Consider the following 27,894-nt stretch of genomic DNA (forward strand, 5'->3'; position numbering starts at 1 on the left):
GTAATCCCAGCACTTTGGGAGGCCCAGGTGGGTGGATCGCAAGGTCAGGAGTTCGAATCAGCCTGGCCAATATGGTGAAACCCTGTCTCTACTAAAAATACAAAAATTAGCTGGGCGTGGTGCCACACGCCTGTAGTCCCAGCTGCTCAGGAGGCTGAGGCAGGAGAATCTCTTGAACCTGGGAGGCAGAGGTTGCAGTGAGCTGAGATTGTCCCACTGCACTCCAGCCTGGACGACAGAGCAAGACTCCATCTCAAAAAAAAAAAAAAAAATCCACGAGAAGGCTGGGCAGGGTGGCTCACACCTGTAATCCTAGCATTTTGGGAGGCTGAGGCAAGTGGATTGCCTGAGCTCAGAAGTTCAAGACCAGCCTGGGCAAGATGGTGAAACCCCATCTCTACTAAAATACAAAAAATTAGCTGGGCGTGGCAGCATGCTCCTGTAGTTCCAGCTACTCGGGAGGCTGAAACAGGAGAATTGCTTGAACCAGGGAGGCAGCGGTTGCAGTGAGCTGAGATCTCGCCACTGCATCCAGCCTGGGCGACAGAGTGAGACTCTGTCTCAAAATAAATAAATAAATAAATAAATTCTATGAGATATGGATTGCTAATGAAAATGTAAATTCTTATAACTTTTTTAGAAATAAATTGGAGAAAGTATCAAACCTTAAGGCTTAAGCCCAGGAGTTCGAGATTTGCGTAGGCAACATAGTGAGACCCCTATTTCTAGAGAGAGGAAAAAAAAAAAACTTTAAAAATACTGATGCTGTCGGGCATGGTGGCTCACGGCTGTAATCCCAGCACTTTGGGAGGCAGAGGCCAGCAGACTACGAGGTCAGGAGATCAAGACCATCCTGGCCAACATGGTGAAACCCTGTCTCTACTAAAAATACAAAAATTAGCTGGGTGTGGTGGCATGCACCTGTAATCCCAGCTACTTGGGAGGCTGAGGCAAGAGAATCACTTGAACCCGGGAGGCAGATATTGCAGTGAGCTGAGATCACACCACTGCACTCCAGCCTCGTGACACAGCAAGAATCCATCTCAAAAATAAAATAAAATAAAATAAAAAATTTATGCCATACCAACAAGATGAGCAGATTAAAAATTTATACCTATGCCAGATGCAGTGGCTCGCGCCTGCAATCCCAGCACTTTGGGAGGCTGAGGCAAGCAGACTGCTTGAGATCAGGAGTTTGAAGACCAGCTTGGCCAACATGGTGAAACCCCATCTCTACTAAAAATAAAAAAATTAGCCGGGGTATGGTGGCACATACCTGCAGTCCCAGCTACTCGGGACCCTGAGACAGGAGAATTGCCTGCACTTGGGAGGCAGAGGTTGTAGTGAGCTGACATTTTACCACTGCACTCCAGCCTGGGCAACAGAGAGAGACTTCATCTCAAAAAAAAAAAAAATTTATACCTTCAATCCAGCACTGAAGAGAAAAGTCTGAAATGCAGTCAAATATTTATGCTTGAGAACTTACATCATATAATTATTTGTAAAAGGAAAATCTGGATACCACTAAGTATCTAACAATATGGAAGTCCTTTTATAAATTAGGGTCCATTTATTAGAGAAAAGCATCCAGAGCCGGGCACAGATCCGTGAGCCTGTAGTCCTAGCTACCCAGTAGGCCAAAGTGGTAAGATTGCTTGAGCCCAAGAGTTCAAGTCTAGCCTGGGGAACATAGCAAGACCTTGTGTCTAAAAAAATAAAAATAAAAAAGCAATCTTTAAAGAAGGAAAAAAGAAGCCTGGCCGGGCGCAGTGGCTCACACCTGTAATCCCAGCACTTTAGGAGGCTGAGGCAGGTGGATCACCTGAAGTCAGGAGTTTGAAACCAGCCTGGCCAACATGGTAAAACCCCGTCTCTACTAAAAATATAAAAATTAGCCGGGCACGGTGGTGGGCACCTATGATCCCAGCTACTTGGGAGGCTGAGGCAGGAGAATCGCTTGAACCTGGGAGGCAGAGGTTGCAGTGAGCCAAGATCGCGCCATTGCACTCCAGCCTGGGCAACAGAGCAACACTCCATCTCAAAAAAAAAAAAAGAAGCCCAAGACATATTTTTTCCTCCTTAAACTTAAACAAGAAGATCATAGGACATATTGCTCCTCTCTTTTCCTGCTCAAACTTTACTTCTCCAACCCCCTTTTTCTCATCTAAATTTGGCTTGATGATGCCAGTTTAGAAAAATTCAAAGGTTCATAAATCCAGAGCTGCCATCCTATAGCCTATAACACTTCAACTGACCCTTAATAATGATGTTCAATGACTTACCAGCAGAGAAAGAGGAGACACATAAGGCTTTCCTGGTCTCTTTTGAAACCTCAGATTCCTGGGTGCCTGCCACTCCAAGGGCTTCAAAGTGCTGTTTTCCTGCATAAGAAAAACTGCATTAGTTGGGGAAGAGAAGTGTCAGCTGGCCCTGATAAAAACATTTCATCTGATGAAGCCATGAATAACCCTCACAATACACATTTCGCATAATCAAAGTTGACCCTATATCCTGACCCTATATAACCTTGCATTTGAAGATGCAAATTATGATGTGGATTTGATATATGGCATGTAGATTTGCTTTGGAAGATACTAATTTTTGGTTACAAGTAAAAGGAATGGGGTAGGAGTAGGGAGCCTGCCTGGGGAGGGAATAGTGAAATTTTAAAAAGTGATTATTGGCCGGGCGTGATGGCTCACGCCTGTAATCTCAGCACTGTGGGAGGCTGAGGTGGGTAGATCATCAGAGGTCAGGAGTTCAAGGCCAGCCTGGCCAACTTGGTGACACACTGTCACTATTAAAAATACAAAAATTAGCCAGGCGTGATGGCACACGCCTGTAATCCCAGCTATTCAGGAGGCTGAGACAGGAAAATCGCTTGAACCCAGGAGGCAGAGGTTGCAGTGAGCTGAGATTGCACCATTGCACTCCACCCTGGGGAATAAGAGCAAAACTCTGTCTCACCAAAAAAAAAAAAAAAAAAAGTGATTATAGGCCAGGCAGTGGCTCACACCTGTAATCTCAGCCCTTTGAGAGGCCAAGGTGGGTGGATCACTTGAGGTCAGGAGTTTGAGACCAGCTTGGCCAATAAGGCAAAACCCCGTCTCTACTAAAAATACAAAAATTAGCTGGGCCGTGGTGGCACGTGCCTACAGTCCCAGCTATTTGGCAGGCTGAGGAATAAGAATCACTTGAACCCAGGAGGCAGAGGTTGTAGTGAGCTGAGATTGCACCACTGCACTCCAGCCTGGCTGATGGAGTGAGACTCAGTTTCAAAAATAAATGAATAAAAAGTGATTATAAATGGAGATTAGAAGGACAGTATTAAATCAAGAAAAAACTGATAAGAACAGTCAAAAACATGAGTTTATCTTAAGTCAATGTAAGAAAAGAACAGCAGCTATCTTTCATGGTAATGATTTGGGGAAAGGGATGGGAGGCAGGGAAGAAAAAAAGATGTCTAGAAAAGAGGCTTAGATGAAGGGATTAGATACAGAATTATCTTAGTGATGAGGTGGCTCTGGAGACGCTAGTTTTAACTTGGAACGACGGATGGCCTAAGGTTTAGATAAAAAGTACCATGGCCTCCTCGGAATAAGGGCTTAAAAGCTAGACTAAGGGGGAAATAAGAAATTAATCTACACTTGCATGTAAAGTGGTGAAAAAAAAATCCGTGAACAAGTTATGCAAGTTATCCCTACCTGTTAAAACAAACAAACAAAAAACTTCTAAATCCCTTACACTACAGTAAGGGTAATTTTTGTCCTCAAAATGATCAACTGAACATGAGAAATAATGATGACCTACGGCCAAACTTTAATGAGAAAAAACAAAAACAAAGAATTTTTCTCCCCTATAGTAATACAGTTTGCTTGTCTAGCATACGAGGTATAAACAGTTCTGTCTCACTATGATACCAACAAGTTTCTTCACTCAAAAAATTAAACTGCCAATATATCTAGGTTTCCATTAAACACTCACATTTTCTTTATTTGCAGATGAACTACACATTGCATCTCTCTTTCTATGGCCACGGTCCAAACCATTCGGAGTGCTACAAAGAAGCTGTGCCTAAAAAAGAGAGTTTGCTGAGAACATCCAGCATCCTCAAGCCACAGGTGCAATGGAAACCCTCTGCCTCCCACCTGAAAAGCAAAACAAAACCCAAAAAAGAGAGGCTACTCACTGGGCTACATTTCATTAGGTGCTGGTGATGATTCCTGCAAATTAAAACAAACTGCCTGTCAGGTTAGCCCCAAATACTGTTTGATTATTCTTCAGTGGATTGGTGCATCCCAACATTTTTTTTATTTCATTCTAGGAGCCCTATTCCTAGTTGATATGTCTCTTCCAACAACAATACATAGGGTATTCTCTGTGGTAAATATCAAGACTCAAGTGACATCCTGGGGATAAGACCCTCATTTTGCCTGCATAACCACATAACATGTTCCAAAGATGAACGAGTTTTATACAATTTACTAATTTTCCAGCACAGTGTATTGGGGCTAATTTTTTTTTTTTTTTTTTTTTTTCGAGACGGAATCTGGTTCTGTCACCCAGGCTGGAGTGGCGCGACCTCGGCTCACAGCAAGCTCCGCCTCCCGGTTTCACGCCATTCTCCTGCCTCAGCCTCCTGATTAGCTGGGACTACAGGCGCCCGCAACCACATTCAGCTAATTTTTTGTATTTTTAGTAGAGACGGGGTTTCACCGTGTTAGCCAGCACGGTCTTGATCTCCTGACCTCGTGATCCGCCCGCCTCGGCCTCCCAAAGTGCTGGGATTACCGACATGAGCCACCGCGCCCGGCCGGGCTAATTTTTTAAAAAAATTTAATTTCTGGCCGGGCGCTGCGGCTCACACCTGTAATTCCAGCACTTTGGGGGGCCGAGGCGGGCGGATCACCTGAGGTTGGGAGTTCGCAACCAGCCTGACCAACACAGAGAAACCCGTCTCTACTAAAAATACAAAATTAGCCGGGCGTGGTGGTGCATGCCTGTAATCCTAGCTGCTTGGGAGCCTGAGGCAGGAGAATCGCTTGAACCCGGGAGGCAGAGGTTGTGGTGCGCCGAGATCGCACCATTGCACTCACTCAAGCCTAGGCAACAAGAGCAAAACTCCATCTCAAAAAAAAAAAAAAAAAAGGCCGGGAGTGGGGGCTCACGCTTGTAATCCCAGGTCAAGAGATAGAGACCATCCTGGCCAACATGGTGAAACCCCGTCTCTACTAAAAATACAAAAATTAGCTGGGCGTCGTGGCATGTGCCTGTAGTCCCAGCCTCTCAGGAGGCTGAGGCAAGAGAATCACTTGAATCCGGGAGGTGGAGGTTGCAGTGAGCCGAAATCGCACCACTGCACTCCATCCTGGCAACAGAGCGAGACTCATCTCAAAAAAAAAAATAAAATAAAATAATTTCTATCCTCCCTGCATGGATTTCATTATCTATCTGGGTTAGAGCATTTAAAGCAATTCAGCCTGGGCCCAGTGACTCACATCTGTAATCCCAGGACTTTGGGAGGCCAGAGGTGGGGGCTGATCACTTGAGGTCAGGAGTTCAAGACCAGCCTGGCCAACATGTTGAAGCCTCCATTTTTGTATTACTAAAAATACAAAAATTAGCCGGGTGTGGTGGTGGACGCCTGTAATCCCAGCTACTCGGGAGGCTGAGGCAGGAGAATCGCTTGAACCCAGGGAGGCAGAGGTTGCAGTGAGTCAAGATGGCACCACTGCACTCCATCCCTGGCAACAGAGCCAGACTCCATCTCAAAAATAAAAATAAATACATAAATAAAATGCTTGGTATGTGCTAGATACACAGTTTATTTAATCCTTACAATAGGTACTTTATGAGAAGTGCTATTATTGTCTCCACGTTACAAATAAAAAAAATTAAGGTCCAATGAAGTTAAAAAAAAACTTGTCAGAGTCACAACTGGTGAATGAAGTAGTAAGCCAGGAACCCAGACACTGATTCCAGAGCTTACACTCTGTACTTTCTTTCTTTTTTTTTTTTTTTTGAGACGGAGTCTCACTCTGTCGCCCAGGCTGGAGGGCAGTGGCACGGTCTCGGCTCACTGCAACCTCCACCTCCTGGGCTCAAGCAATTCTCCTACCTCAACTCCCAAGTAGCTGCGATTATAGGCATGTGCCACCACACCCGGCTACTTTTTGTATTTTTAGTAGAGACAGGGTTTCACCATGTTGGGCAGGCTGGTCTTGAACTCCTGACCTCAACTGATCCGCCTGCCTTGGCCTCCCAAAGTGCTGGGATTACAGATGTAAGCCACCGTGCCCGGCCACTCTGTACTTTCAATTACTAAGATACAGCACCTTTCACATACAAATAAAAGCCTATACATAAGTGTAGTATACCATTTTCCTTCATTTCCTTATAGATACTTCTGATTATGATAGTTAAAATGAATAGCCTTCATTTTCACAACACTATTTAGATCTGGAAAACTTAAAAACTGTTCAAGGTAAGGAACTAGGCCTCAAAGCCCACTTATACCCAGTATGAAAGGTTTTGTACTCTGCAGAGTCTGCACAGGATAAAATCTCTATGACCAGTGCTAAAAGGCTTTTGCGTGGGGTTCATTTAGCAACAGAACTTACATCCCAGCTAAATGCACTTCCTGAAGTCCTGAAGAATCCAGGTGACCTGCAATCAAATATAAAGAATCAGTAAAAGGAGTTATTCTTGTCCATTCATCCTGTTTTTCCTTCAGATTTTCTTCATTACCAGTAAGCCATATTAATTTCAAGGACTGAGCTTTTGAATACAAAGCCTCTTGATTGGTACCTATTTCATCATACAAGGTACAATTTCACAGAAACTTAAGAATTTGTATGTGTCACTAAAAGAAAAAGTGTTGGGAAACACTACACTGTGCTACCTATGGAGCTTTTTTTTTTCTTATGAGTAGAAAAGAAAGGTTATCACTCAGAAAATCTGAAATTGGAATTCTGGAAGGTTAACTTATGAAACATCCCTTTTGGAATATTTCATATAAAACATATAAAAATTAGTTGACAACATATTTCTTTTTTTTTTGAGATGCAGTCTCGCTCTGTCGCCAGGCGGGAGTGCATTGGTGCTATCTCAGCTCACTGCAACCTCCGCCTCCCGGGTTCAAGAGATTCTCCTGCCTCAGCCTCCCCAGTAGCTGGGACTACAGGCACGTGCCACCACGCCAAGCTAATTTTTGTATTTTTAGTAGAGATGGGGTTTCACTATGTTGGCCAGGATGGTCTCGATCTCTTGACCTCGTGATCCACCCACCTTGGTCTCCCAAAGTGCTGGGATTACAGGCATGAGCCACTGTACCTGGCCAACAACATATTTCTTTATGCTGGTTTCTTTGCCTCTGCTGAGATTAGACTGAGGCACAAAACTTCTCATATCCTAATGACTATACTTTCATTCCCACCATTAATCAGTCAACAAAATATATTCCTACTTGTCTAACATTTTCAAATGCAAAGTAGCTCCTATTAGTGTTATTATCTTTCTCTTCCCATTGGCTTAATCATTCTCAAAAATCCTCTAGTTACCCACAAAATTCCATCTCTCTAGGCAGATTCTTTTTATACTTTCACCACCTTCCGTCTCTATCCTACTTCCCTGTTTTCTCCCTTAAAAGTTATTCTTCCCTTTGGGGCGTTTATCTCCCTTCTCCCTACCAGTTTCATCAAGGTCTGCAGAAATGGTAAGCTGAGTGGCAGTTATCTCCACACTGCTAAGATTCGAAAGATCGAGGCAACGTTTTGGGGTTCCTCTGTTGAGACATAATAGTACATCGAAATTCCCATTAGATTGTTATATCCTTAAAAGTCAAAGATCATGTCATCTTCTTCTTTTTTTTTTTTTTTTTTTTGCGATGGAGTCTTGCTCTGTCCCCCCAGCTCAAGTGCAGTGGCACGATCTTGGCTCACTGCAACCTCTGCCTCCCGGGTTCAAGCGATTCTCCTGCCTCAGCCTCCCAAATAGCTGCGATCACAGGCGCCTGCCACCACGCCCAGCTAATTTTTGTATTTGTAGTAGAGATGGGGCTTCACCATGTCAGCCAGGCTGGTCTTGAACTCCTAACCTCAGGTGATCCGCCCACCTCGGCCTTCCAAAGTGCTGGGATTACAGGTGTGAGTCACAACGCCTGGCCAATCCTGTTCATTTGAAACACCGCTTAATGACTATCAGATCATCTGAACAGTGTCCAAATAAATCTAATTGGTTTTTGGAAATATCTCAGACTGGGCTGAGAAAAATCTCCCACTACCAAAATCTGTACCTTATTTTCTCCTTACCATCATACTGAAACAGATAATTTTTTTTTTTTAATGAGGCCCAGAGTTTATTGGCCGAGGAGGATCTTGACTCCACATTCCCTGTCCTGAGCACCATGAACACAGGCTTGATTTCTCCCTGGCGTCCCTAGTTTTTCTCAGGTACTACTTCTCTTTGTTTGCTAGTTGAGACATGGTATGATCAGAATTCAAAGTACAACTGCAATAACACTAATATTAATACTAATAAAGTGACCGCCTCGTAATGCAGCAGTTTTCAAAGACTTTTCCCAGTTATCACATCATTTGATTCTCACAAGATCCTAGTAAGATAGGAAGAGATTATTATTTCTTTTTTGTCTTTTCTTTTCTTTTTGAGATAGTCTCACTCTGTTTCCCAGGCTGAAGTGCAGTGAGGCGATCTTGGCTAACTGCAGCCTCCACCTCCCAGGCTCAAGCAATCCTCCCACCTCAGCCTCCCGAGTAGCTGGGACTATAGGTGCACACCACCACACTCAGCTAACTTTTAATATTTTTTGTAGCGACGGCGTCTTGTCATGTTGCTCAGGCTGGTCTTGAACTCCTAGACTCAGGCGATCCGCCCTCCTTGGCCTCCCAAAGTGCGGAGATTACAGGCATGAGCCACCTCGCCTGGCTGAGATTATTTCTTGTCACAGAAAAGAAGGTGAGACTCAAAAGGGTTACACAGTCAAGGGCAGAGCCGAGACTTAAAGCCTGACCTTTGAGCCGGGATAACTGAAAACAAACCAACAAACAAACCCAACTGTTTGGAAATAGCAAAGGCAATACAGTGTAAAAATAAAAGTATATTTACCCAGACAAAATGCTTAGGTTTGCAGAATCACCAAGAAATTTGCCCACTGGAGTTCTAGGGACATCTGGACAGACAGTAAAGGAAGTGTCTCTCTCCAGGAGCAGGTTTAACATTTTCCTTTGATTAGACCTAAAACTGGGTCCTGAGCCAGAGCTTCCTTCCTCTCTTGTGGATGAGAAGAGTTCCGTAGACATAGTCTTCGAATTCTCACCAGGAGAAAAACAAAACCTAGCTAGGAGGAAAACGTCATCTATATCGGTACATCACAGTTCCCTCAACTTTTCTAAACTCCTCCATCCTTTCCAGCCAGGCAGATCAGCACTGGAAGAGGGGCAACCCCGAAGGGTGATTCACAGCCTGGCTTCAGGTTGGAACCTGATCTTCTTCACCGACGAGAGGCAACCTTAGGACCTTAAAGATGGAATGAAGAGAGGATTTTGACTTGTTCCACGCCACACAGCTCGAGACTCCTGACTAGAAAGAACCCGGGTCTCGTAACTCGCGATACTCCCCATTCGGCCCTCCCAACCTCTGTCTGTGGGGGCCCGACTGGACCCTAAGGGGGACAATGGGGTCTCCGTGATTCCGTGGCGGAGACGGCTGCGGACTTACCTCAAGCCTGGAGTCTGAGGCTTGCCTACGAGAGGAGGGAAAGTGGATAGGGATCGGACACAGGCGAAGACTCGAGCAGAATTAAAGGAAATCTAGGGGAAAGGAGGCAGTTAACCAGATTGCAGCTCTGCCTTCCGACTGGGTAGGCCAACGTCGGACTCTGCGTCTTCCCTGCGCAGAAGGCCAAAGTTATAGCCTCTGAGCAAGACTATCAACAGCCGCAGGCGTTTGACCATTCAAACCTTCCGCCCGCCCAGTAACCTATCCCCGCTCGCCTCTAAGCTCCGTCAGCCAATCTCCGCGCGCGCGCCCAGGCCCTCATGGCCTATCGTTGGGCTCGCACATCACCCGGGGGCGTGTGCTTGCTCTGGAAATGGTAAGGCTTGCCCCGCCCCATATCCAGAGCAGGATAGTGATTGGCCCACCCGCGTTAGGCAGGCTGCGGATAAGCTCCGCCTCACGGGGAGCCTGGCGCATCATTGGCTCTCCCTCTCACGAATCGCCACACCCTTTCTGTTTTCTTCGTTCCCTCAGCCCCACGAACCCCGGGAGATTTAAACCGCGCCTTACTAGTGATGTACATTCGCTCGGATAATACCAGGAGAGATTATTTTGGGGGGAGGGTGTTGTAAGCGTTTCATTTTCCTCGCTTCTTTCTCGTGCCGTTTTCGCGGACGTTTTCTTCTAAGTTTTGCTGGCCTTCCACGGGAGATGGAGCGTTTGCTGCCGGTGTGGCAAGTGTTGGGGCGAGACGGGTGTGTGTGTTTATGCTGAGAGGCATTAGCCCCTTCCAAGAGCTTTGTTTAGTGTTTCTTTTAGTGTGCAGCATCTTAGAGACGCTAGCTTACGTGGGTAAAAAGAAATTCCGTTGCAGGGAAAGTGGAGGAATTAAATCATCTTGGTATAATCCTTATCGCAATCCAGAGGACCTCAAAGATTGGTTATTAATGAAAATTTGAACATTGACGAGGTGATATTTATAAATGATTGGCCGGGCGCGTTGGCCCACACCTGTAATCCCAGCACTTTGGGAGGCCAAGGCGGGCAGATTACATGAGGTCAGGGGTTCAAAACCAGCCTGGCCAACATGATGAAACCCCGTCTCTACTAAAAATACAAAAATTAGCCGGTTGTGGTGGCACACACCTGTAATCCCAGCTACTTGGGAGGCTGAGGCATGAGAATTGCTTGAACCCGGGAGACAGAGGTTGCGCCACTGCACTCCAGCCTGGGCATTAGAGTGAAACAAAAAGACACTCCTAATGTTAGGGATTTGCTTTTAAATAATCCCGTGCTGGGGGAGGGTATTGATGATACAAGATTGACCCTGAGTGTTGAGTGATAGGGGGCAGGAGGGTCCATCATATCTGTGCTTCTCAAGGTTTAATTTGCACACTAACCACCTGAGGACCTGCTAAATGCAGATTCTGATTCGGGAGGTCTGGGTTGCGGTTGCGGCCCAAGATTCTGCCCTTCTAACAAGCCCTCAGCTGATGGTGAGGTAGCTGGTCCTACGACCATACTTTGAGTGGTAAGGTATTACCCCATACTCCTTACTTCAGTGTATATTTGAAAATTTCCATAATAAAAATGTTCAAAATAACCTTAGAAGCTCTTTAAGATGTAGGCTCCAAAAACGATAATTCAATAGATCTAAAGTGGGGTCATTATCAAGGCCCCCTGGTGCTACCCATGCAGACGGCTTGCAGATCATGCTTTGAGAAACAAAAGTCAAAATGCAACTTGTGTCTGATGTCAGGATCTTGGTGGTTGTAGTGGCTGAGAGGCACAGTGTAGCCAGCTGGTTTTTATCCTAATACCCTTTTCATCTGCAGAACCTGCTTCCCCAGAAAGGAGATGTGTGAAAATTCTTTGTCCTCTAGGATACAGACAGTGAGTGTGGGAGTTAGCACAGAACCTTGCTATGCCAGGTGAGTTTGAAAATCAGGCTGGGGATTAAGGGAGTGTGGGATGAGTTGTTATCTGCTTTGACGACTACAGTATAATCACACTTTGTGGGAAACTGTATACTTCCCTGCAGGTGGGAAGTAGAGACAGACGAAGTTATTCTCCAGCGGTGGCAAAAGCAGATAGATTATGGCAAGTGCACACCTGGCTACCAGTGCTTTCTGCACCAGGTCCTCAAGTAAGTGCAGTTGTGGGTTGTCACAACAAAAGTGTCAACCAAGTGGCTTTAGTTCAATGTCAGGTGATGGAAATATACTAAAATCTGAGCACTCTGACAAAGTTGCAGCATTCCTAAAACAAATTCTCTAAAAATCTAGCCCCAAAAATAAGTTTCTGAGACTTTTCTCAAACGGAACTTATACACCTAGCTCTTAAGCGTATTTTTTTTTTTTTTTTTGGGACGGAGTCTCGCTCTCTCCCAGGCTGGAGTACAGTGGCGCAATCTTGGCCCACTGCAACCTCTGCCTCCTGGGTTCAAGTTATTCTCCTGCCTCAGCCTCCCGAGTAGCTGGGACTACAGGTGCCCGCCACCACGCCTGGCTGATTTTTGTATTTTTAATAGAGGTAGGGTTTCACCATATTGTCCAGGCTGGTCTGGAACTCCTGACCTCAAATGATCCACCCACCTCGGCCTCCCAAAGTGCTGAGATTACAGGCATAAGCCACTGCACCTGGCCACCCTTAAGACTTTTTACAGATGCAGTGGTGTGCCTGTAGTCCCAGCTACTTGGGAGGATCACTTGAGCCCAGGAGTTTGAGGCCAGCCTGGGCAACATAGTGAGACTGTCTCCTAAAAACAACAACAAAAAAACTTTTTTTTTTGAGACAGTTTCTCTCTTGTTGCCTAGGCTGGAGTGCAATGGCGCAATCTCAGCTCACTGCAACCTCTGTTAAAGTGATTCTCCTGCCTCAGCCTCCTGAGTAGCTGGGATTACAGGCATGCGCCACCACACCCGGCTAATTTTTGTATTTTTAGTTGAGACGGGGTTTCGCCATGTTGGCCAGGCTGATCTCAAACTCCTGACCTGAGGTAATCCACCCACCTCAGCCTCCCAAAGTGCTGGGATTACAGGCGTGAGCCACCATGCCCAGCCAACAAAACTCTTAAAAGCTCTACGTTTGTTAATGAGGTTGTTTTCCTAACAAACATTTTCACTGTCTCCTCATGATTCCAGCTGCCTTAGCTAATTGCAACATACTTAGCTAATTACATGTAAGTTTACATGCATACATACAAACTGTGAAGTGATAGAATTATTTTAAAGGGAAGTCAAATATTGTCTTTTATATCTTGATTTATGAGGGTGTTGGAATATATCTAAGTTATCCTTCCCAGAAGAAAGAATATTAGGGAGGTGGGAAGTTTGGTGTTTAATCTGATTTGAAGATTTACTTTTTCTGTTGGATTGAGGGCATTGATCCTATGTCATCCTTGGGGAATCCCTATCTAGGCTCATGATTCACTGTGATAAGCAGTGAGCTGTGTTCCTTCACCTTGACCTCAGTCTGACCCATACATGTTGTTGCCAGGGCACAGTGACAGCCTGGGCTTCACCCTGAAACACTAAACAAGAACAGGAGGTACAGCCATCACTCCTGGGATGCCCAGATCAGACAGTGGAGAAGAGCCCCACATTCCTGGGATCCTCCCAGCTAGCCTCTGCAGGGCAGAGGGGCTGAGGGGTATGTTTTCTATTCCTGGTTCTTTTTATGACTGATAGGCTTAGCCCTACTTCTCCCCACTTTGCAGAGGTTTAGCTTTCACTGGGTGAAAAGGGAAGGTCTGAATCGAGTGCATGTTCCTCCAACTCGGCTGTTCCTTCCTAGGCAGGGAATGAAGAGTCTCTTAGAGCCAATGGATTCCACTCCTTTGGATGACCGGCTCCAGGCCCTGGAGCCCTCAGAATATGGATGGAGAGTATCCTTTGCTGAAACCCATTGGAGCAGGGTCACAAATGGGGTTTGGCTCATGAGGGCACAATTAAGATGCAGTTCAAAGCAGTGGCCCAAGAACAAAAGACTAAAAAGGGGGCAGCAGGGAAAGAGCAGGACATGAGTAAAAAATCCTTGGGAACTAAAAGTGGAATAAGGAGATTTAATTATGGGTAGGAGTGTTGGGCTGCACTGGGAGGCCATTTTATAGATGATGAAAGGGGATGTAAACTTCCTTTGAAATGAGGCCTGAAACTTGACTTGCAGGGTTGTTGTTTTGTTGTTGTTGTTTTGTTTTGTTTTGTTTTGGGTCTCAGTTTCTTTCAATGTTTTGCAAATAAGCCAATGCCTACTTTTAACTCAACCATTTTAAAATAATTAAATTATTAATTTAATTATTAATTAAATTAATAATTTAATTAATAATAAAAAGGTGAACAGCTTAGTGGCGAAAAGCAAGGGCTTTTAGACTGCTTTTTGAGAGTACCTTTGCCTACCATGTGGGCAGTCACTTAACTTCTTGGGCTGTTTCATTTGTCAAAGAGAAGGTTTGTTTCATTTGATGATTGTAAGAAAAAATGAGAATATATATCAAAGTATGTAGGTCAAGTGTGGTGGTTCACACCTGGAATCCCAGCACTTCGTTTTTTGTTCATTTGTTTGTTTTTTTTGAGACAGAGTCTCATTCTGTTGCCTAGGCTGGAGTGCAGTGGCACAATCTCGGCTCACTGCAATCTCTGCCTCCCCGGTTCAAGCGATTCTCCTGCCTCAGCTTCCCGAGTAGCTGGGATTACAGGTGGGCGCCACAATGCCCAGCTAATTTTTGTATTTTTTAGTAGAGATGGGGGTTTCACCATGTTGCCAGGCTGGTCTCGAACACCTGACCTCAGTTGATCCATCTGCCTCAGCCTCCCAAAGTGCTAGGATTACAGGTGTGAGACACCACGCCAATCCCAGCACTTTGTGAGGCCAAGATGGGAAGATTGTTTGAGGCCAGGAGTTTGAGACTACGCTGGGCAACATAGCAAGACGCCTCTCTCTACAAAAATAGAAATAAATATGCTGGGCATGGTGGCACACCCCTGTAGTTCTAGCTATTCAGGAGGCTGAGATGGAAAGGATTGCTTGAGCCCAGAAGTTCAAGGCTGCAGTGAGCTATGATCGCCTCACTGCACTCCAGCCTGAGCAACAGCAAGACCCTGTTTTTTTTAAAAAAAAAAAAAAAAAAAAAAAGTAGCATGGTGTCTGGCACATAAGAGCAATTGTTGGAAACCATGTGTCCCCTACTTCATGGCCCCTAACTCTGCTCCTTTTGCCAAGGGGAAATAGGCAGTGCAAGGTAAATCTCTCCACCCCTATTTTCTCAGTTAGTACTGTACCTCACTTTTCCTCTACTCTTTTTCAGTTTGCAGACTTGGTGGCTCCTGCCTCCTCCCCTCCCTGGCTCAGTGAGGAAGAACCCCGCCACTGGCTCTACTTTCCAGCTGATCACAGCTATTTACCTGTCCCAGTCTTGAGTAAGGCACAAAATATGTACAGAAAACAGATGTCTTTCAGAGGACTTGCTGCTAAGTGTAATAGTGAAGATTACTTGCATTACTGCTACTTTCCAATCAATTAAAAAAAAAAGAAATAGAAAACTTTGTATTACAAAGAGATCACAACACGAACGCATTGTTTAAAGCCTCTCCTTTATCCACTTTTTTGCTTGTCTCCCTAAACCATCTGTGATGCTAGCTGAGACTCGAATTTACATAAGAGCCAGAAACCATCAACCCAACCTCTTCACACACTAACGTCTACATTCAGTCTCTTTAAGAAAGACTTAAACTTTGGCTCATGTGGGAGGTGGTGGTAGTGGTGGAGACTTAATAAAAGGTGGTTTCGTCTTCCTGAAGTGGAAATATAGCGCCGTCAACATCTTTTCCCCATCTGCCTGTTTCCTCCTTCGCTTTCTGTTTAAGGAAAGTGTAACCACCGTACTCTTCTCCACCTCCCCGCACCTCCCCCTCCAAACGCAAGCAACTGAACCGCCTATGATGTCATAATCACAATCCCATTACCTCATCCTGCTGAGGGGGGGCGGAGAGAGAGGAGAGGGAGTGAACAGCCCTGGGCTATCCTGAGCTTTACAAAGTGTTCTGGGTGAGGGCAAATTACAGAACCAAGTGGAAACGTCCCCGCAACCGTTATAAGTCCTGGGTTTTTAAGGTTCAGGCCGATCCGGCAGCTGCAAGAGGGGCTCCTGGGACTCTGAGCAGGCCCTGATCAGCGCTTGGACCACACTTCCCAGTAGCCTTCACGCCGCGGACGGGTCCTTTGCTGGGGGAAGGGGGATTCCTTCGAAGAGGTGGTCGTGGAGGGCGGGGCAGCAGAGCAGGTGAGGGGCACTGTGGCTAATTGCGTGACGCGGCCCGAACCGAGTGGGAGGCTGCAGTTGGATCGATGGAGGGAGGGAGGGCAGGGGCGATGCCTTTGTTTACCTTCTTCCGACATGGCCTCCCCCACGGGTTTCAAGATGTTCCTCCAACTGGGGCCGTCCACTTTCTGCGATATTTTGGAGGGGGTGACTCGTTAGTGAGGAAACCACCCCCATCCCTAAATCAAAGCGCGAGGCTGGTTCCCAACAGCGCTGTCCGAGAGACACTTTGAGAGAGACACGACACGGAGCTGCGCCCTCCATGGGTGGCTTGGGGGGATTCTGCGAGCCGGAGCTGTCCCCCTACTCTCCTCAGGGATTCGTTGGTTCGCGCCAGCGCCTTTTAAGGGCACCGTGGGGCGAACGGAGCGCTCAGAGCTGCTCCGGCCGCGGCCCTAGGAGCTGGAGGAGCCGCGGTAGGTGGCGGAGGGCAGGTGGCGCTGGGGCCTCGGGGCGGGCACCTCAACCGTCCCTCCCTCCTTCCCTCTTTCCCCTCCCCCAGCCCGACCGCCCGCGCGGCCTGGCCTCGCTGGCCGCCTCTGCGGGGAGAGCACGGGACCCGGTGGGGGAGGGGGTGGCGGAGTGCTAAGTCCCAGACCCTCCCCATCCCCTGCGTCTTGAGTTCGCTTCCCGCGGCCAGATGATGGAACCTAGTGGGAAGAAGCGAACGACAGCCCCCCTGAGCGAGCCCTGGAGCGCCCCCCCACCCCCGCCCCGGGGACCAGCGGACGCCCCATGCCCCACCCCGCGGGGACAGGCAGGGCAACAGAGGGAGAGGTTGAAGATTGGAGGGGCCTAGCCTTTTGCTTCTTCAAGGGGGTGGGGGGAGGGGTGTTCCCCACTTGTCACCCCTTTCCCCACCAGAACCATATGGAAGAAGAGCAGGCAGGTCTCCACCTACCTGTTCATGCGCCTCACTGCCTTCCTCATGTTTTCCTTCAGTCTCCCCAGGAGGTGTGGGACTGGGACCTGGGGGGAAGGTCCCCAAGGGGTTTGTGACTCTCCTTCCTGTTGGCCTGACCTGATCCTACCTTGTCTAGGTTCAGCACAACCTCAGCATCCCTGAAACAGGAGTGTCAGGGGTTACTGCCATCCAATAGGAGATGGGGTAGGGGTCTGATCTTTATTTTTGGGGGCTGCTGGTGGAGGGAAAGCCTGGACTGAGAGTTAGGCCTGGTGGGGTTGCTGAGAGGGCCTAGCGGCCTGCTGCTCTGTGAAGGGCTGAGCCCCGTGCCAGTTGTTAAACTGAGAAGTTTTAACTTGTTTAGTGAACATTCAGGGCTGTCTCTACCCTTCAGATACACAAAATGGAAGGGGAAGGAAGGCGGCAAGAGAGGGCTTCTTACACTTTTTTCAATGCCTGCTTGAGAAAGAGGAGGCCCCTCGCGGAGCTGGTTTGCCTTCTTTTGTGTCCTGGTTTGATTCCTTATGGCTTCCGTTCTGTTCCCCCTCTCAGCCTGGCCTGTTTTAGGAAACTCAGGCTGAGAGTATCAGTTGCGTGGTGGTAGTTGCATTGTTCCAATTACCGCTGTGTGTGGCCACATCCCAACAATTAAAATGCAGAAAAACACAAATTCACTGTCTTGACTTGATCCTAGAGATGGCTGGGAGTTTGCTGTTTGTCCAAATGCCTCATGAAAAGCTAGAGAGTTTGCTTCACTCCCTGCTCCTCATAGCTGGTTAGCCTGAGGCCTAGGGTCTCTAGGGTAAAATCCTGCACTTAGGTTCCCTCTCTGGTTGATCTTTGAGGGCAGCAGAGTTAAGAAACCAAGAGCAGAAGTGATATAAGCTTTAGCTTCTCCCGTAAGAATATAGGGGAAGCAGCTGAAGAGAGCTCCCTGGAAGCTAGAATTTTGTTCAGGGTGGTAATAATTATGCATGAAAATGATAGTTAACTATAATGATGATTGACTTCTCTTGCACCTTTCTTCCAGAGAACTCCAAGTACATCCAGGTTTATCTCTTTGCTTTTCCTTGTGGCCTCCTTCTGAGGTGTGAGTGGGGTAGAGATAATTTCCTTTTTTTTGTAGAGTGATCTGCCCCCAAGGTCACAGAAGGAAGAGCCCTCTTGGGCTTTTCTTAGTGTGCAGGTGAGGGAGTATGGTATTCAGCCAGAGAGATGGACCCTATTGTCTTCTTCATCTTATTGATTTCATTACTTCTGACATTCTGAGGCCTTGAAGATTCACAAACTGGAACGAGAAATGGTAGTCTATGTGGACTCCTGATTTTTATAGGCCAGATGGTACATTTTGTACATTTTAATATGTTATATTGTTCTTGTGACAGGTTAAGATTATTCTGCCCACTTTACATATGGGTAAACTGAGGCCAAGAAGTATTAAATGATTTGTCAAAACTCTTAGCAAATTGGATTAATAGTTAGATTTCTTGATGATTTGTTCTCTTGACTAGCTAATGCTACACACATTCTCTGGTAAGCTGTCAGCTTGCTGCTCATTTCCGGGAATAGATAGAACAAAATCAAGACACTGGCTTAACCTCCCCTTTTCCCTTGAGCAAGGCCCCTCAGGTAATTGTGTGGGCTTGAAGCCTGTTCTCTGATACAGTTAGTTTGCTTCTATCAGAAGTTGACCATGAGAAAGAATCTTGGTTAACTGTATCCATGGACTTTGCATCAGATCAAGCTAAAAACTTAGTTGAATAGTCATGGAATTGTTGTTTATAACGTCTGTAGAGTTGAAATGTATTGGAATTACCCTGACCATTTATCTTCCCATTTAATAAGAAAACAAACACTGTATCTATTGGAAAACAATAATATATCAGATGTTTAGGCTGTGGGAGGACATAAAATCCTATGTACTCAGGTCTGAAGCAGAAAGTGTTGCCTACAACCACTGTTCTTCCTTGTTCTCTTATTACTATTTCTGTAGTTTAGGAGAAGGGTACCTCTTTTCACTTCTGACTGGAAGATAAAATACTGGGCTGATCTTGATGGAAATAATCATTTGGGCATCACTCTCTCTCACTTGAGCAGCTGTTTTCTAAGTGGTGCTGGTATTCCAGTTAGAAACAACAGAGCATGAACCAGGTTAAGGGTGGCAAATAAGTTTCAACTTGATTGCCAACTCTATTTTATTTGATATCTGGACTGCCAAGTTCGTAATTTCTGAAGCTGTGTTTAGGCTTAGCTGGAAAGAGCTGTGATCAATTGATGTCTGCCAGAGGCCTGGCTTAAGGGTGCTGTGGTATGTGTGCCATGCATTTTCCATCTCTGGACCAGGTGCATCTCTAATATCACTTGGGGCTGGTCCCTCTAATTGGCAGACTCAGCAGGCATGACTGGAGAGGGAAGTCCCAATGGTGCTAGAATGGTGCTGCAGTGGCAGAAGACGGCTCACGAGTGAGGTCTGGAAGAACAACAGGGAAGACATCCATCATTTGCTCCAAAGTGTGCAAGTCAAATCCTGGGGAGAATCATGATAACCCTGATCACTGAGCAGCTACAGAAGCAGACTCTGGATGAGCTGAAATGCACACGCTTCAGCATCAGTCTGGTAAAAGACCAGTCTTCCTGCTTCTCCACGACCCCCTCCCCCTTTTTTCTGAGGCTGATTGTTGCTATTACTTTACTCTTGTCCTGTGCTGTATGAATCATGGTACTTAACCTGGAAGAGCCCACTAATGGCTCAAAACCCAGCCCAAAAGGAAGGGGGCAGGGATTTTTCCACCGATAGAGAAGGGACAGCAAAACTTGGGTGGAGAAGGGTTTGAGATGTTGGAAGATGTAGATTGTTTGACTTACTAACTTTGGAAAGACAAGAGGAAGAACACTTAATGTCCCTAACATCCCTGTAGCTCATGAATCGCAGAGGAGAACTGAAGAGGGCTTCCTAGAAATGTGTCAGAGTGTCCTGAATCCAAATCATGATGGGTATTCTCTCTTTCTTAGCCTTTGCCTGATCATGCAGACATCTCCAACTGTGGGAACCCTTTCCAGCTTGTGTCTGGTAAGGCATCGTGTGTGTTTGTGTACGTGTGTGTACCCATTCCTCTCTCCACACATTTCTATCATTGGTTTCCAGTGACCAGGGCTAGCGAGCCTACCTCTAGAAATTTCTTGCCAGGGTCAACTTCTGAGATTGGCAGTTGTCTTTCATGTTCTAGCATGAAAGTTATCTGGTTGGTTTGCTCTTATTCTAGCTTTGTGGGGACTTGTATAATCTAATTTTTTGAATAGGTAATACATTCACATGTCAAAATTTTAAAAATAACAACAAAAAGGTTATGCTGAAAAAAGTCTCTCTTACTCTCCTGTTCCCTATCTACCCAGCTTCTACCACCTCCCTAAAAGTATTAGTTTCTTATACAGTATATGTGACTAGAATTTCTTTATATAAAAAGAAGCAAATGTATATATTTATTTCCTTTCTTTTTTAAGTTCTGGGATACATGTGCAGAACGTGCAGGTTTGTTACATAGGTGTACTTGTGCCATGGTGGTTAGCTGCACCTATTTTATTTCCACATTTTTAACACAAAAGGTTGCATACTATGTATTATTTTGTACCTTTAAAAAAAAAAAATGGAACCGGGTCTGGTGGGTCACACCTATAATCCCAGCACTTTGGGAGGCCGAGGCGGGCAGATCACCTGAGGTCGGGAGTTTGAGACCAGCCTGACCAACACGGAGAAACCCCATCTCTACTAAAAATATAAAATTAGCCAGGCGTGGTGGCGCATGCCTGTAATCCCAGCTACTCGGGAGGCTGAGGCAGGAGAATTGCTTGAACCCAGGAGGTGGAGTTTGCGGTAAGCCAAGATTGCGCCATTGCACTCCAGCCTGGATAACAAGAGCAAAACTCCGTCTCAAAAAAAAAAAAAAAAAAATCGCTGGACACAGTGGCTCACGCCTGTAATCCTAGCACTTTGGGAGGCCGAGGTGGGCGGATCATGAGGTCAGGAGTTCGAGACCAGCCTGGCCAACACAGTGAAACCCTGTCTCTACTAAAAATACAAAAATTAGCCTGGCATGGTGGTGCACACCTGTAATCCCAGCTACTCGGGAGGGCAAGGCAGGAGAATCACTTGAACCCAGGAGGCGGAGGTTGTGGTGAGCCCAGATCATGCCACTGCACTCCAGCCTGCGCAACAAAGCAAGACTCCATATCAAAACAAAAAACAAAAAAGGACTTTAATATAGCTAGGAGATCTTTCCCTATCAGAATGCTGAGCATTCCCTTGTTATATATAGCTGCATATTATTACACTGCATAGATGTACAGTGGCTTATTTAATGAGTTTTCTATTGATGTGCATTTAGGTTATTTCCAATCTTGTTTGGATACATAAAACTGTAGTGGGCCAGACATGGTGACTCATGCCTGTAATCCCAGCACTTTGGGAGGCCGAGGTGGGCAGATAGCATGAGGCTAGGAGTTCGAGACCAGCCTGGCCAGCATGGTGAAACCCCGTCTCTACTAAAAATACAAAAATTAGCCGGGCATGGTGGCAGGCGCCTATAATCCCAGCTACTCGGGAGGCTGAGGCAGGAGAATCGCTGGAATCCAGGAGGCGGAGGTTGCAGTGAGCCGAGATCGTGCCCACCGCACTCCAGCCTGGGCAACAGAGCGAGATGCCATCTCAAAAAAAAAAAAAAAAAAAAGAAAAACTGTAGTGAATAACCTTGTAAATATGTCATTTTTTCACATGTGAAAATATATCTGAGGTATAAATTCCTAGATTATTAATTCCTCAGTTAAAGGGCCCCTGATCGTAGGGACATTTAGATGGAGGCATCACTGGTGGACAATCAGAACTCCCTAACTCATGCTGCTCAGCTGTTCTGCATCTCATTTTCTTTTCTGGGATACCTAGCAAGGGAAGTGAGTTGGCAAAAACGTGTTCATTCAGTCTCTTCCTCCTGTTTCTTAAAGACTTGCTGAAAGCCAGGTATTGTGTCATAAGTATAGAGCAGGAACTCATGGTCTCTGCCCTCATAGTGGTTAGTAGAGGGAAGAACTATAGACCAAATACACTCAGTATGAATTTTGCCACCATCAAGTCTGACTTCATATACTTGTCATTTGCCCCAAATATCCAGCCCCTGCAGAATTCCAGCCAGCTAGCCAGAGGAGTTTGGACTAGGCCCTTTGTCCCTTAATGAGCCGTCTCCCAAAAGTCACAATTTTGGTTGGAATACAGTGAGTGAGGATTGTTTCTTTTAGTTCATTTTCCCTTCCTTCTCTTGGTCCCTCCATCTGTTTGGATTTAATAGAAGGCCTAGGGGAAGGGAATCGGAATATGTGGGTGACCAGACACAAAGGAAGATGAGCAGCACAAAGTCAGGGTTTCCCAAGCCCAGGTTTCACTGTCAAAGGCCTTCCCCACCCTGTTTGCCCTCCCTAGGAATAAAAGTGATCTCTTACCTGCCTGATTACTTCTTACTTCTTGGCATTCCTAACTCCTGACTTGGTGCTGTTGACACATGAGGAGAGGAAAGGCCGAGGAAGGAGAGCATAGGCCTGCTTTTCAGCATCCAGGGCAAGCGTGGGGGAGGAGCGGGGGAGAGATGAGCAGGACACTCACAAACGTGTTTGTTTCTCTTGACTTCTTTTACCTTTGAGAGGGAGTGGCAGGCAGTAGATGAAATGTTTTTGATTCCAGGTAGTTGGTCACAATGGAGGCAATAGAGCATAGTGGTTTAAAAACCTAGCCTTTGCATCAGACAGACCTGAATTTGAATCCTCCTTTGGTCTTTTGATTGCTATGTGATTTTGGGAAAGTTATTGAATTTCTCTTATCTGTGAAATGGGGATAATGATAATGATACTACCTACCTCATAAGGTTTTTGGAAATTTTCACATAAAATGCTCCATACATTATGTGGCAAATGGTAAGTTCTTAAAAAATGTAAGCTATCATTAATATTATTCTTATTATAAATGCTTTCCAGAAGGTGCTTCCTGGAGGGGCCTGCCCCACTGTTCCTGTGCTGAGTTCCAGGACAGCCTCAACTTCAGCTACCATCCCTCAGGCCTGAGCCTGCACCTCAGACCACCCAGTCGGGGAAGCTCCCCCAAGGAGCAGCCCCTCTCCCAAGTCCTAAGACCTGAGCCCCCAGATCCAGAGAAGCTTCCTGTGCCCCCTGCCCCTCCATCCAAGAGGCACTGCCGCTCACTCTCAGTGCCCGTGGACCTGTCTCGCTGGCAGCCGGTGTGGCGGCCCGCCCCCTCCAAGCTGTGGACTCCCATCAAGCACCGGGGCAGTGGTGGAGGGGGTGGGCCGCAGGTGCCTCACCAGAGCCCCCCGAAGCGGGTCTCCAGCCTCAGGTTCCTCCAAGCTCCCAGTGCCTCTTCTCAATGTGCCCCAGCCCACAGACCCTACAGCCCTCCTTTCTTCAGCCTGGCCCTGGCCCAAGATTCCTCTCGACCCTGCGCCACCTCCCCTCAAAGTGGCTCCTGGGAGAGTGATGCTGAGTCCTTGTCACCTTGCCCACCTCAGCGCCGCTTCTCCCTGTCACCCAGTCTGGGCCCGCAGGCAAGCCGCTTCTTGCCCTCTGCCCGGAGCTCTCCCGCATCCTCCCCAGAGCTGCCCTGGCGACCTCGAGGTCTCCGCAACCTTCCCCGAAGCCGCTCACAGCCTTGTGATCTGGATGCCCGCAAAACTGGGGTCAAGCGGCGCCACGAGGAAGACCCCCGGCGTCTGCGGCCTTCCTTGGACTTTGACAAGATGAATCAGGTGGGACCAGCAAGACTAGGGGAGCTTAGATGGGAGTGTGGGGGGACTGTTCTGTTTCCACTTTTGAGCTAGCCCCTAGCTTCATTACCCTGCCGCCCCTGCCACCAACAGCACCTCCTTTAGCTCTTAGCTAGGGTGACCTACCATCCCAGCTTGCCTGGGACTGTCCCGGTTTTAGCACTGAAAGTCCCCCCATCCTGTGAAATGCCTTAATCCTGGGAGTTAGAGAAACTGGGGTGAGACCCATGTTAAACCTTCCAACAGGGATCCCAAATTTTCCTGCAAAAGGTACTTTCCCTCCTTTCCAAGAATGCATAAGCTGCAAAAAATTGCATCAGTACCTACTCCTTGTGCCCAAAGCTGGTTTTGCCACTTGCCTGTCACTGCTTCAAAGTGGGTCTGTGAGGGCTGAAGCAAGATGGGCTGCTACAGTGTATTCATCTGTTAGACAAATGTTTTTTGACTTCCTGGTATGAGTACAATTATTGTATGTATGCACTTTGCTCACTTTTTTCATATTATTCTTTCTAAACCACTGGGTTACAAACCTCTTTAAGAATTAATTAATTTTTTCATACAGTCGTCCATCCCATCTGCAAACATTTACTGACTCTGACTAGGCACTGGCAGTACAAAGTAATGAAACACTGCAGATGATGTTCCTGCCCTCATGGAGCTTCTGTTCTTGAATCCAGTGGAAACAATGGGCTCCAAATTTTGTCAGAAAGTTTACAAACGCCGGGCATGGTGGCTCACGCCTGTAATCCCAGCACTTTGGGAGGCCGAGGCAGGCGGATCATGAGGTCAGGAGATTGAGACCATCCTGGCTAACACAGTGAAACCCCGTCTCTACTAAAAATATAAAAAATTAGCCGGGTGTGGTGCCGGGCACCTGTAGTCCCAGCTACTGGGGAGGCTGAGGCAGGAGAATGGCGTGAACCCGGGAGGCAGAGCTTAGAGTGAGCCAGGATCATGCCACTGCACTCCAGCCTGGATGACAGAGTGAGACTCTGTCTCAAAAAAAAAAAAAAAAGAAAGTTTACAAACCTCACCCTAAAGAATTCTTGCCTTCAGGTGTAACTGTCTTCTTTGTTTGTTTGACAGAAACCATACTCAGGAGGTCTTTGTCTCCAAGAAACAGCCCGGGAAGGCAGCAGCATCTCTCCACCATGGTTCATGGCCTGTAGCCCCCCACCCCTCTCTGCTTCCTGCAGCCCCACTGGGGGTTCCTCCCAGGTGCTGAGTGAAAGCGAAGAGGAGGAGGAGGGGGCTGTGCGGTGGGGTCGGCAGGCGCTGAGCAAGCGGACACTGTGCCAGCAGGACTTTGGGGACCTGGACTTGAATTTGATTGAGGAAAACTAAAACTGAGAGGCTACTTCCTGGGGCCACACAGACTGACTCTCTCATGGCTACTAACAAGTGTCGAGGCCCCAAGGCTGGGGGCCGAGCCTGGGAATGGGGGTGAGTGGAGGGCTCCGACTCAGGGCAGCCGGAAATCTTCTCGCTCCAGCAAGCTCGACCATGCCAAGAGACTGGCCGGGACAAGATAAACGGAGCTGGTGGCGGGAGGGACAGCCCCAGAGCAGACCCTTCCCATGGCGGCCCTGAGTGTGAGTATCCCTGCCACCAAGAGAGCAATGGGCAGGGAAGGAAGGGGTCTGCCGACCCCAGCTCGGGGAATTTCACTAGCCCCTTTGCTTCAAAGGGCACTTGTGTCTTAGAATTTGGCCAGGGTGGGGGGTTGAGTCAGCCCTCTCAGAGAAACTGCGTGAGAGTGTGTGCGTGCATGGGAGTGTATTTGTGGAAAGGTGTGTTTGCGTAGCCTTAGGGAAGGAAGGCAATTGCTCCTTAACAGCAGAGTATCATGATACCCCAGGATCTTGAGTTTTTTACAGGATGTTGGGTTTGCTCAAGGAGTCAAGAGGAGGGCACCAAGTTTTCCTTTTTTCTAAATAGCTCTGGAACCAGGCTTGTAATCCATAGCATCACCGACTCTGCAAAGGATTTCATTTTGGGGCACAGCAGGGTGTTTTAAGTGCTGTGACTTCAGCTAATGATCTTTGCTTCAGCCCCACCCCCTCCCCACTAGCTCGATCTAGTATATTGGGGAATGCAGGTGGGGGGTGTCACCATATTTTTTCTGAGCTGGCCTTTTTTTCTCATCAGATTGTCTAGGCTATATTCCACCTGCCTCTTTTGCCCTCTTGAGTAGAGTTGCACACAGCACATGGGCAACTGAAGCAGGGTTGAGGGGCTCTATCTCTCTCTCTCCTCTGCTGATGGGATCCTTTTCCCCTCACCCTCTGCCCTTCTAGGTCATAGACTAGGTAGGAAGGCCCTATATTGGTCCCCAGCATCTACTGAGGCAGACCTGCAGCGGAAGTGGCATTCAGTCCCCAGCAGACATGGGTGAGCTCACCCCAGCACTGCTGTTGGGAAGGTGACTGCAGGAAACCAATTCTTACAAGATCCAGGCCCAGCCTTTTCAACCTGCTTGAGAAGGAAGAAGGGGTGTTTAGCATTTAATAGTTTGCTTGTCTTCCACTCCTGCCAGGAAGTGTTTATTTGCCTCTAATTGGCCCTGAGAGACCATAGGGAGGTTGGGGCTCACTGAGGGATTGGCTGAGGATGTATAAAGCAAAGGCTGTGAGAAGCAGTTGGGAGTTTGGTTGTCATTGGATTGAATTTACTTTTTTGTTTCTCACCCGCAACTTGAGCCAGGACAGCTGGTCCCAGTGGCCGCAGTGATGGGTTTAAGTACCTTGGTAGGGCTGGCACCAGTGGAAACACATACTGAAGCTGCCACCACAATAGCTTGTGAGGTTTTATCCAGCTTTGGTTAGACCCTGCATGACCAAATTTGACCTGCCCTTCTTGTTTATGGCAAGAAGGGCATTTTTCTCTTCAATTTCCAGGGTTTCCTTGGACCCAGTTCCTCATGTAAGGGAAGAAGACCAAGGTCTTTGTGTTTTCTTCCTCATGGAATTGAACCTGACATTTTCTGGATCTCATGCATGTCAGGAGCATCAGTGAGGCTTCAGCCTCCTCGTCTCCACTCCAGAGAGGAGGTGGCCATGTCTTCTTAAGCCTCTGGCCCTCAGAGGCTCCTCCCTATCTCTGGCTAGTTACCACTAGGCTACCAGGTCTCTAGGGGTCTGAGAGAGGCCCTCTAGAGAATCCAGGGAAACTGTGAGCCCAGGAGTTGCCCATCTATGGTTTCATTCCTCGCCTGGCCCTTCTCCCTCTTCAGGCCATAATTTCCCTGGTGCCAACTTCTTTTCCTCCTGGGGCATCCTCATCCCAGGGCTCTCTGCTGCAGATTGGCTGTGCCAGCTTCCAACAGGTCACTGGCAATGCCAGTGAGTTTCTGCAGGCCCTAAGCTGAAGAAGTGAGGCAGTGATTTTGCCTCCATCCTGGTTTCCCCAAAGCCCCAGAGCAGCATCCTTAGGGGAGAAGGTCTACAGTTATCATTATTTTAATTCCATTACTTTCAGTCTGGAAAACTAAGCTAGTCAGAACTGTCATCTTGCTTCCCAATCTAAGAACCTGTGGCCCTGGAACACTTTTCAAGAAGTGGTTCATTTTGCTTTACACAGTAGATCTGTTCCAACAGTTCTGTGTAAACCAAATGCTATTTTTCAATGCATTTGGACTGCTGACCATTTAAAAGCAGCCTATGATTGCTTCTTTTTGTAAAGCAAGCAACCTCCCTCCACTTTAGCTGTTTTGACTATTTGAATTTTCACATATTGGGCTTACCCAGAGTGGAGCACACCTCCAGGACATGTGGCTGACACTGGGTAGATGTCTGCATCTGTGCTGTGTGTGTGGTGTGGTTGGCCAGTAGGTGAGTATCCCTGTGTGTGTGAGTGAAGCCACTCCCCAGGCTGGTGCTCTGCTCCTGTGCCCAGTGACTGCCCAGTGGCAGCCCAGCTGCCCTTCACTCCCACCTGCTGCCAAAGTCCCTGTGCTAATGGGATTACGAATACAAAAAGTGGAAAAAAATTTTCGTAAACTTTGTTTTATATTAAAAAAAAAATCCATAAGTCTGTGTGTGTTAAACATGAGATTCTGCCTCTGTGGCTGTGTTTGAAAAAATAAAGTTTTATTAGAATAATCCATTTTCCCAAGCAAC

The 27,894-nt window shown here is 47.1% G+C and overlaps 3 protein-coding genes across 15 annotated transcripts in view; 2 read left to right on the forward strand and 1 right to left on the reverse strand.

Annotated features, from left to right (window-relative positions):
* CDC25C (cell division cycle 25C) overlaps positions 1–16,651 on the reverse strand; it is a 54,220-nt gene extending 37,569 nt beyond the window's left edge. The window contains exons 1-7 of one of the 10 annotated variants that reach the window (XM_054488831.2): positions 16,119–16,651; positions 9,124–9,351; positions 7,689–7,783; positions 6,621–6,666; positions 4,190–4,223; positions 3,985–4,074; positions 2,283–2,381 (exon numbers count right to left, since the gene is read on the reverse strand). In XM_054488831.2, coding sequence (XP_054344806.1) covers positions 2,283–2,381; positions 3,985–4,074; positions 4,190–4,223; positions 6,621–6,666; positions 7,689–7,783; positions 9,124–9,351; positions 16,119–16,318 — 792 coding nt within the window. In that variant the 5' untranslated portion in view covers positions 16,319–16,651. Of the gene's footprint in view, positions 1–2,282; positions 2,382–3,984; positions 4,075–4,189; positions 4,224–6,620; positions 6,667–7,688; positions 7,784–9,123; positions 9,535–9,735; positions 10,227–16,118 lie in introns of those variants that run through there. The other 9 variants (XM_054488834.2, XM_054488836.2, XM_063665521.1 and 6 more) reach the window with 9 other exon arrangements.
* On the forward strand, positions 10,279–15,303 carry LOC134739635 (oocyte-specific histone RNA stem-loop-binding protein 2-like). 2 transcript variants are annotated; one of them, XR_010126483.1, is made up of 5 exons: positions 10,279–10,492; positions 11,571–11,666; positions 11,777–11,881; positions 13,234–13,386; positions 13,531–15,101. XR_010126483.1 is itself a non-coding variant. In XM_063665523.1 (4 exons), exons 1-4 carry the CDS (start codon positions 10,447–10,449, stop codon positions 15,150–15,152), a joined length of 357 nt encoding a protein of 118 aa, XP_063521593.1. In that variant the 5' UTR covers positions 10,279–10,446; the 3' UTR covers positions 15,153–15,303. The 2 variants fall into 2 exon arrangements, 1 of the variants encoding a protein (XP_063521593.1); XM_063665523.1 differs by lacking the exon at positions 13,234–13,386 and having other exon boundaries at positions 10,279–10,490; positions 15,041–15,303.
* FAM53C (family with sequence similarity 53 member C) lies at positions 16,236–27,893 on the forward strand. 3 transcript variants are annotated; one of them, XM_054488840.2, is made up of 6 exons: positions 16,492–17,008; positions 17,095–17,162; positions 19,346–19,575; positions 19,971–20,028; positions 22,974–23,758; positions 24,863–27,893. In XM_054488840.2, the coding sequence occupies exons 3-6, from the start codon at positions 19,498–19,500 to the stop codon at positions 25,118–25,120; spliced, it is 1,179 nt and encodes a 392-aa protein (XP_054344815.1). In that variant the 5' UTR covers positions 16,492–17,008; positions 17,095–17,162; positions 19,346–19,497; the 3' UTR covers positions 25,121–27,893. The 3 variants fall into 3 exon arrangements, with proteins under 3 accessions (XP_054344814.1, XP_054344816.1, XP_054344815.1); XM_054488841.2 differs by lacking the exons at positions 16,492–17,008; positions 17,095–17,162 and adding an exon at positions 16,332–16,470; XM_054488839.2 differs by lacking the exons at positions 16,492–17,008; positions 17,095–17,162; positions 19,346–19,575; positions 19,971–20,028 and adding an exon at positions 16,236–16,470.
* Position 27,894: the final 1 nt, after the last annotated feature.

The sequence above is a fragment of the Pongo pygmaeus genome, chromosome 4, assembly GCF_028885625.2.
Source record: "Pongo pygmaeus isolate AG05252 chromosome 4, NHGRI_mPonPyg2-v2.0_pri, whole genome shotgun sequence".
Lineage (NCBI taxonomy): Eukaryota > Metazoa > Chordata > Mammalia > Primates > Hominidae > Pongo > Pongo pygmaeus.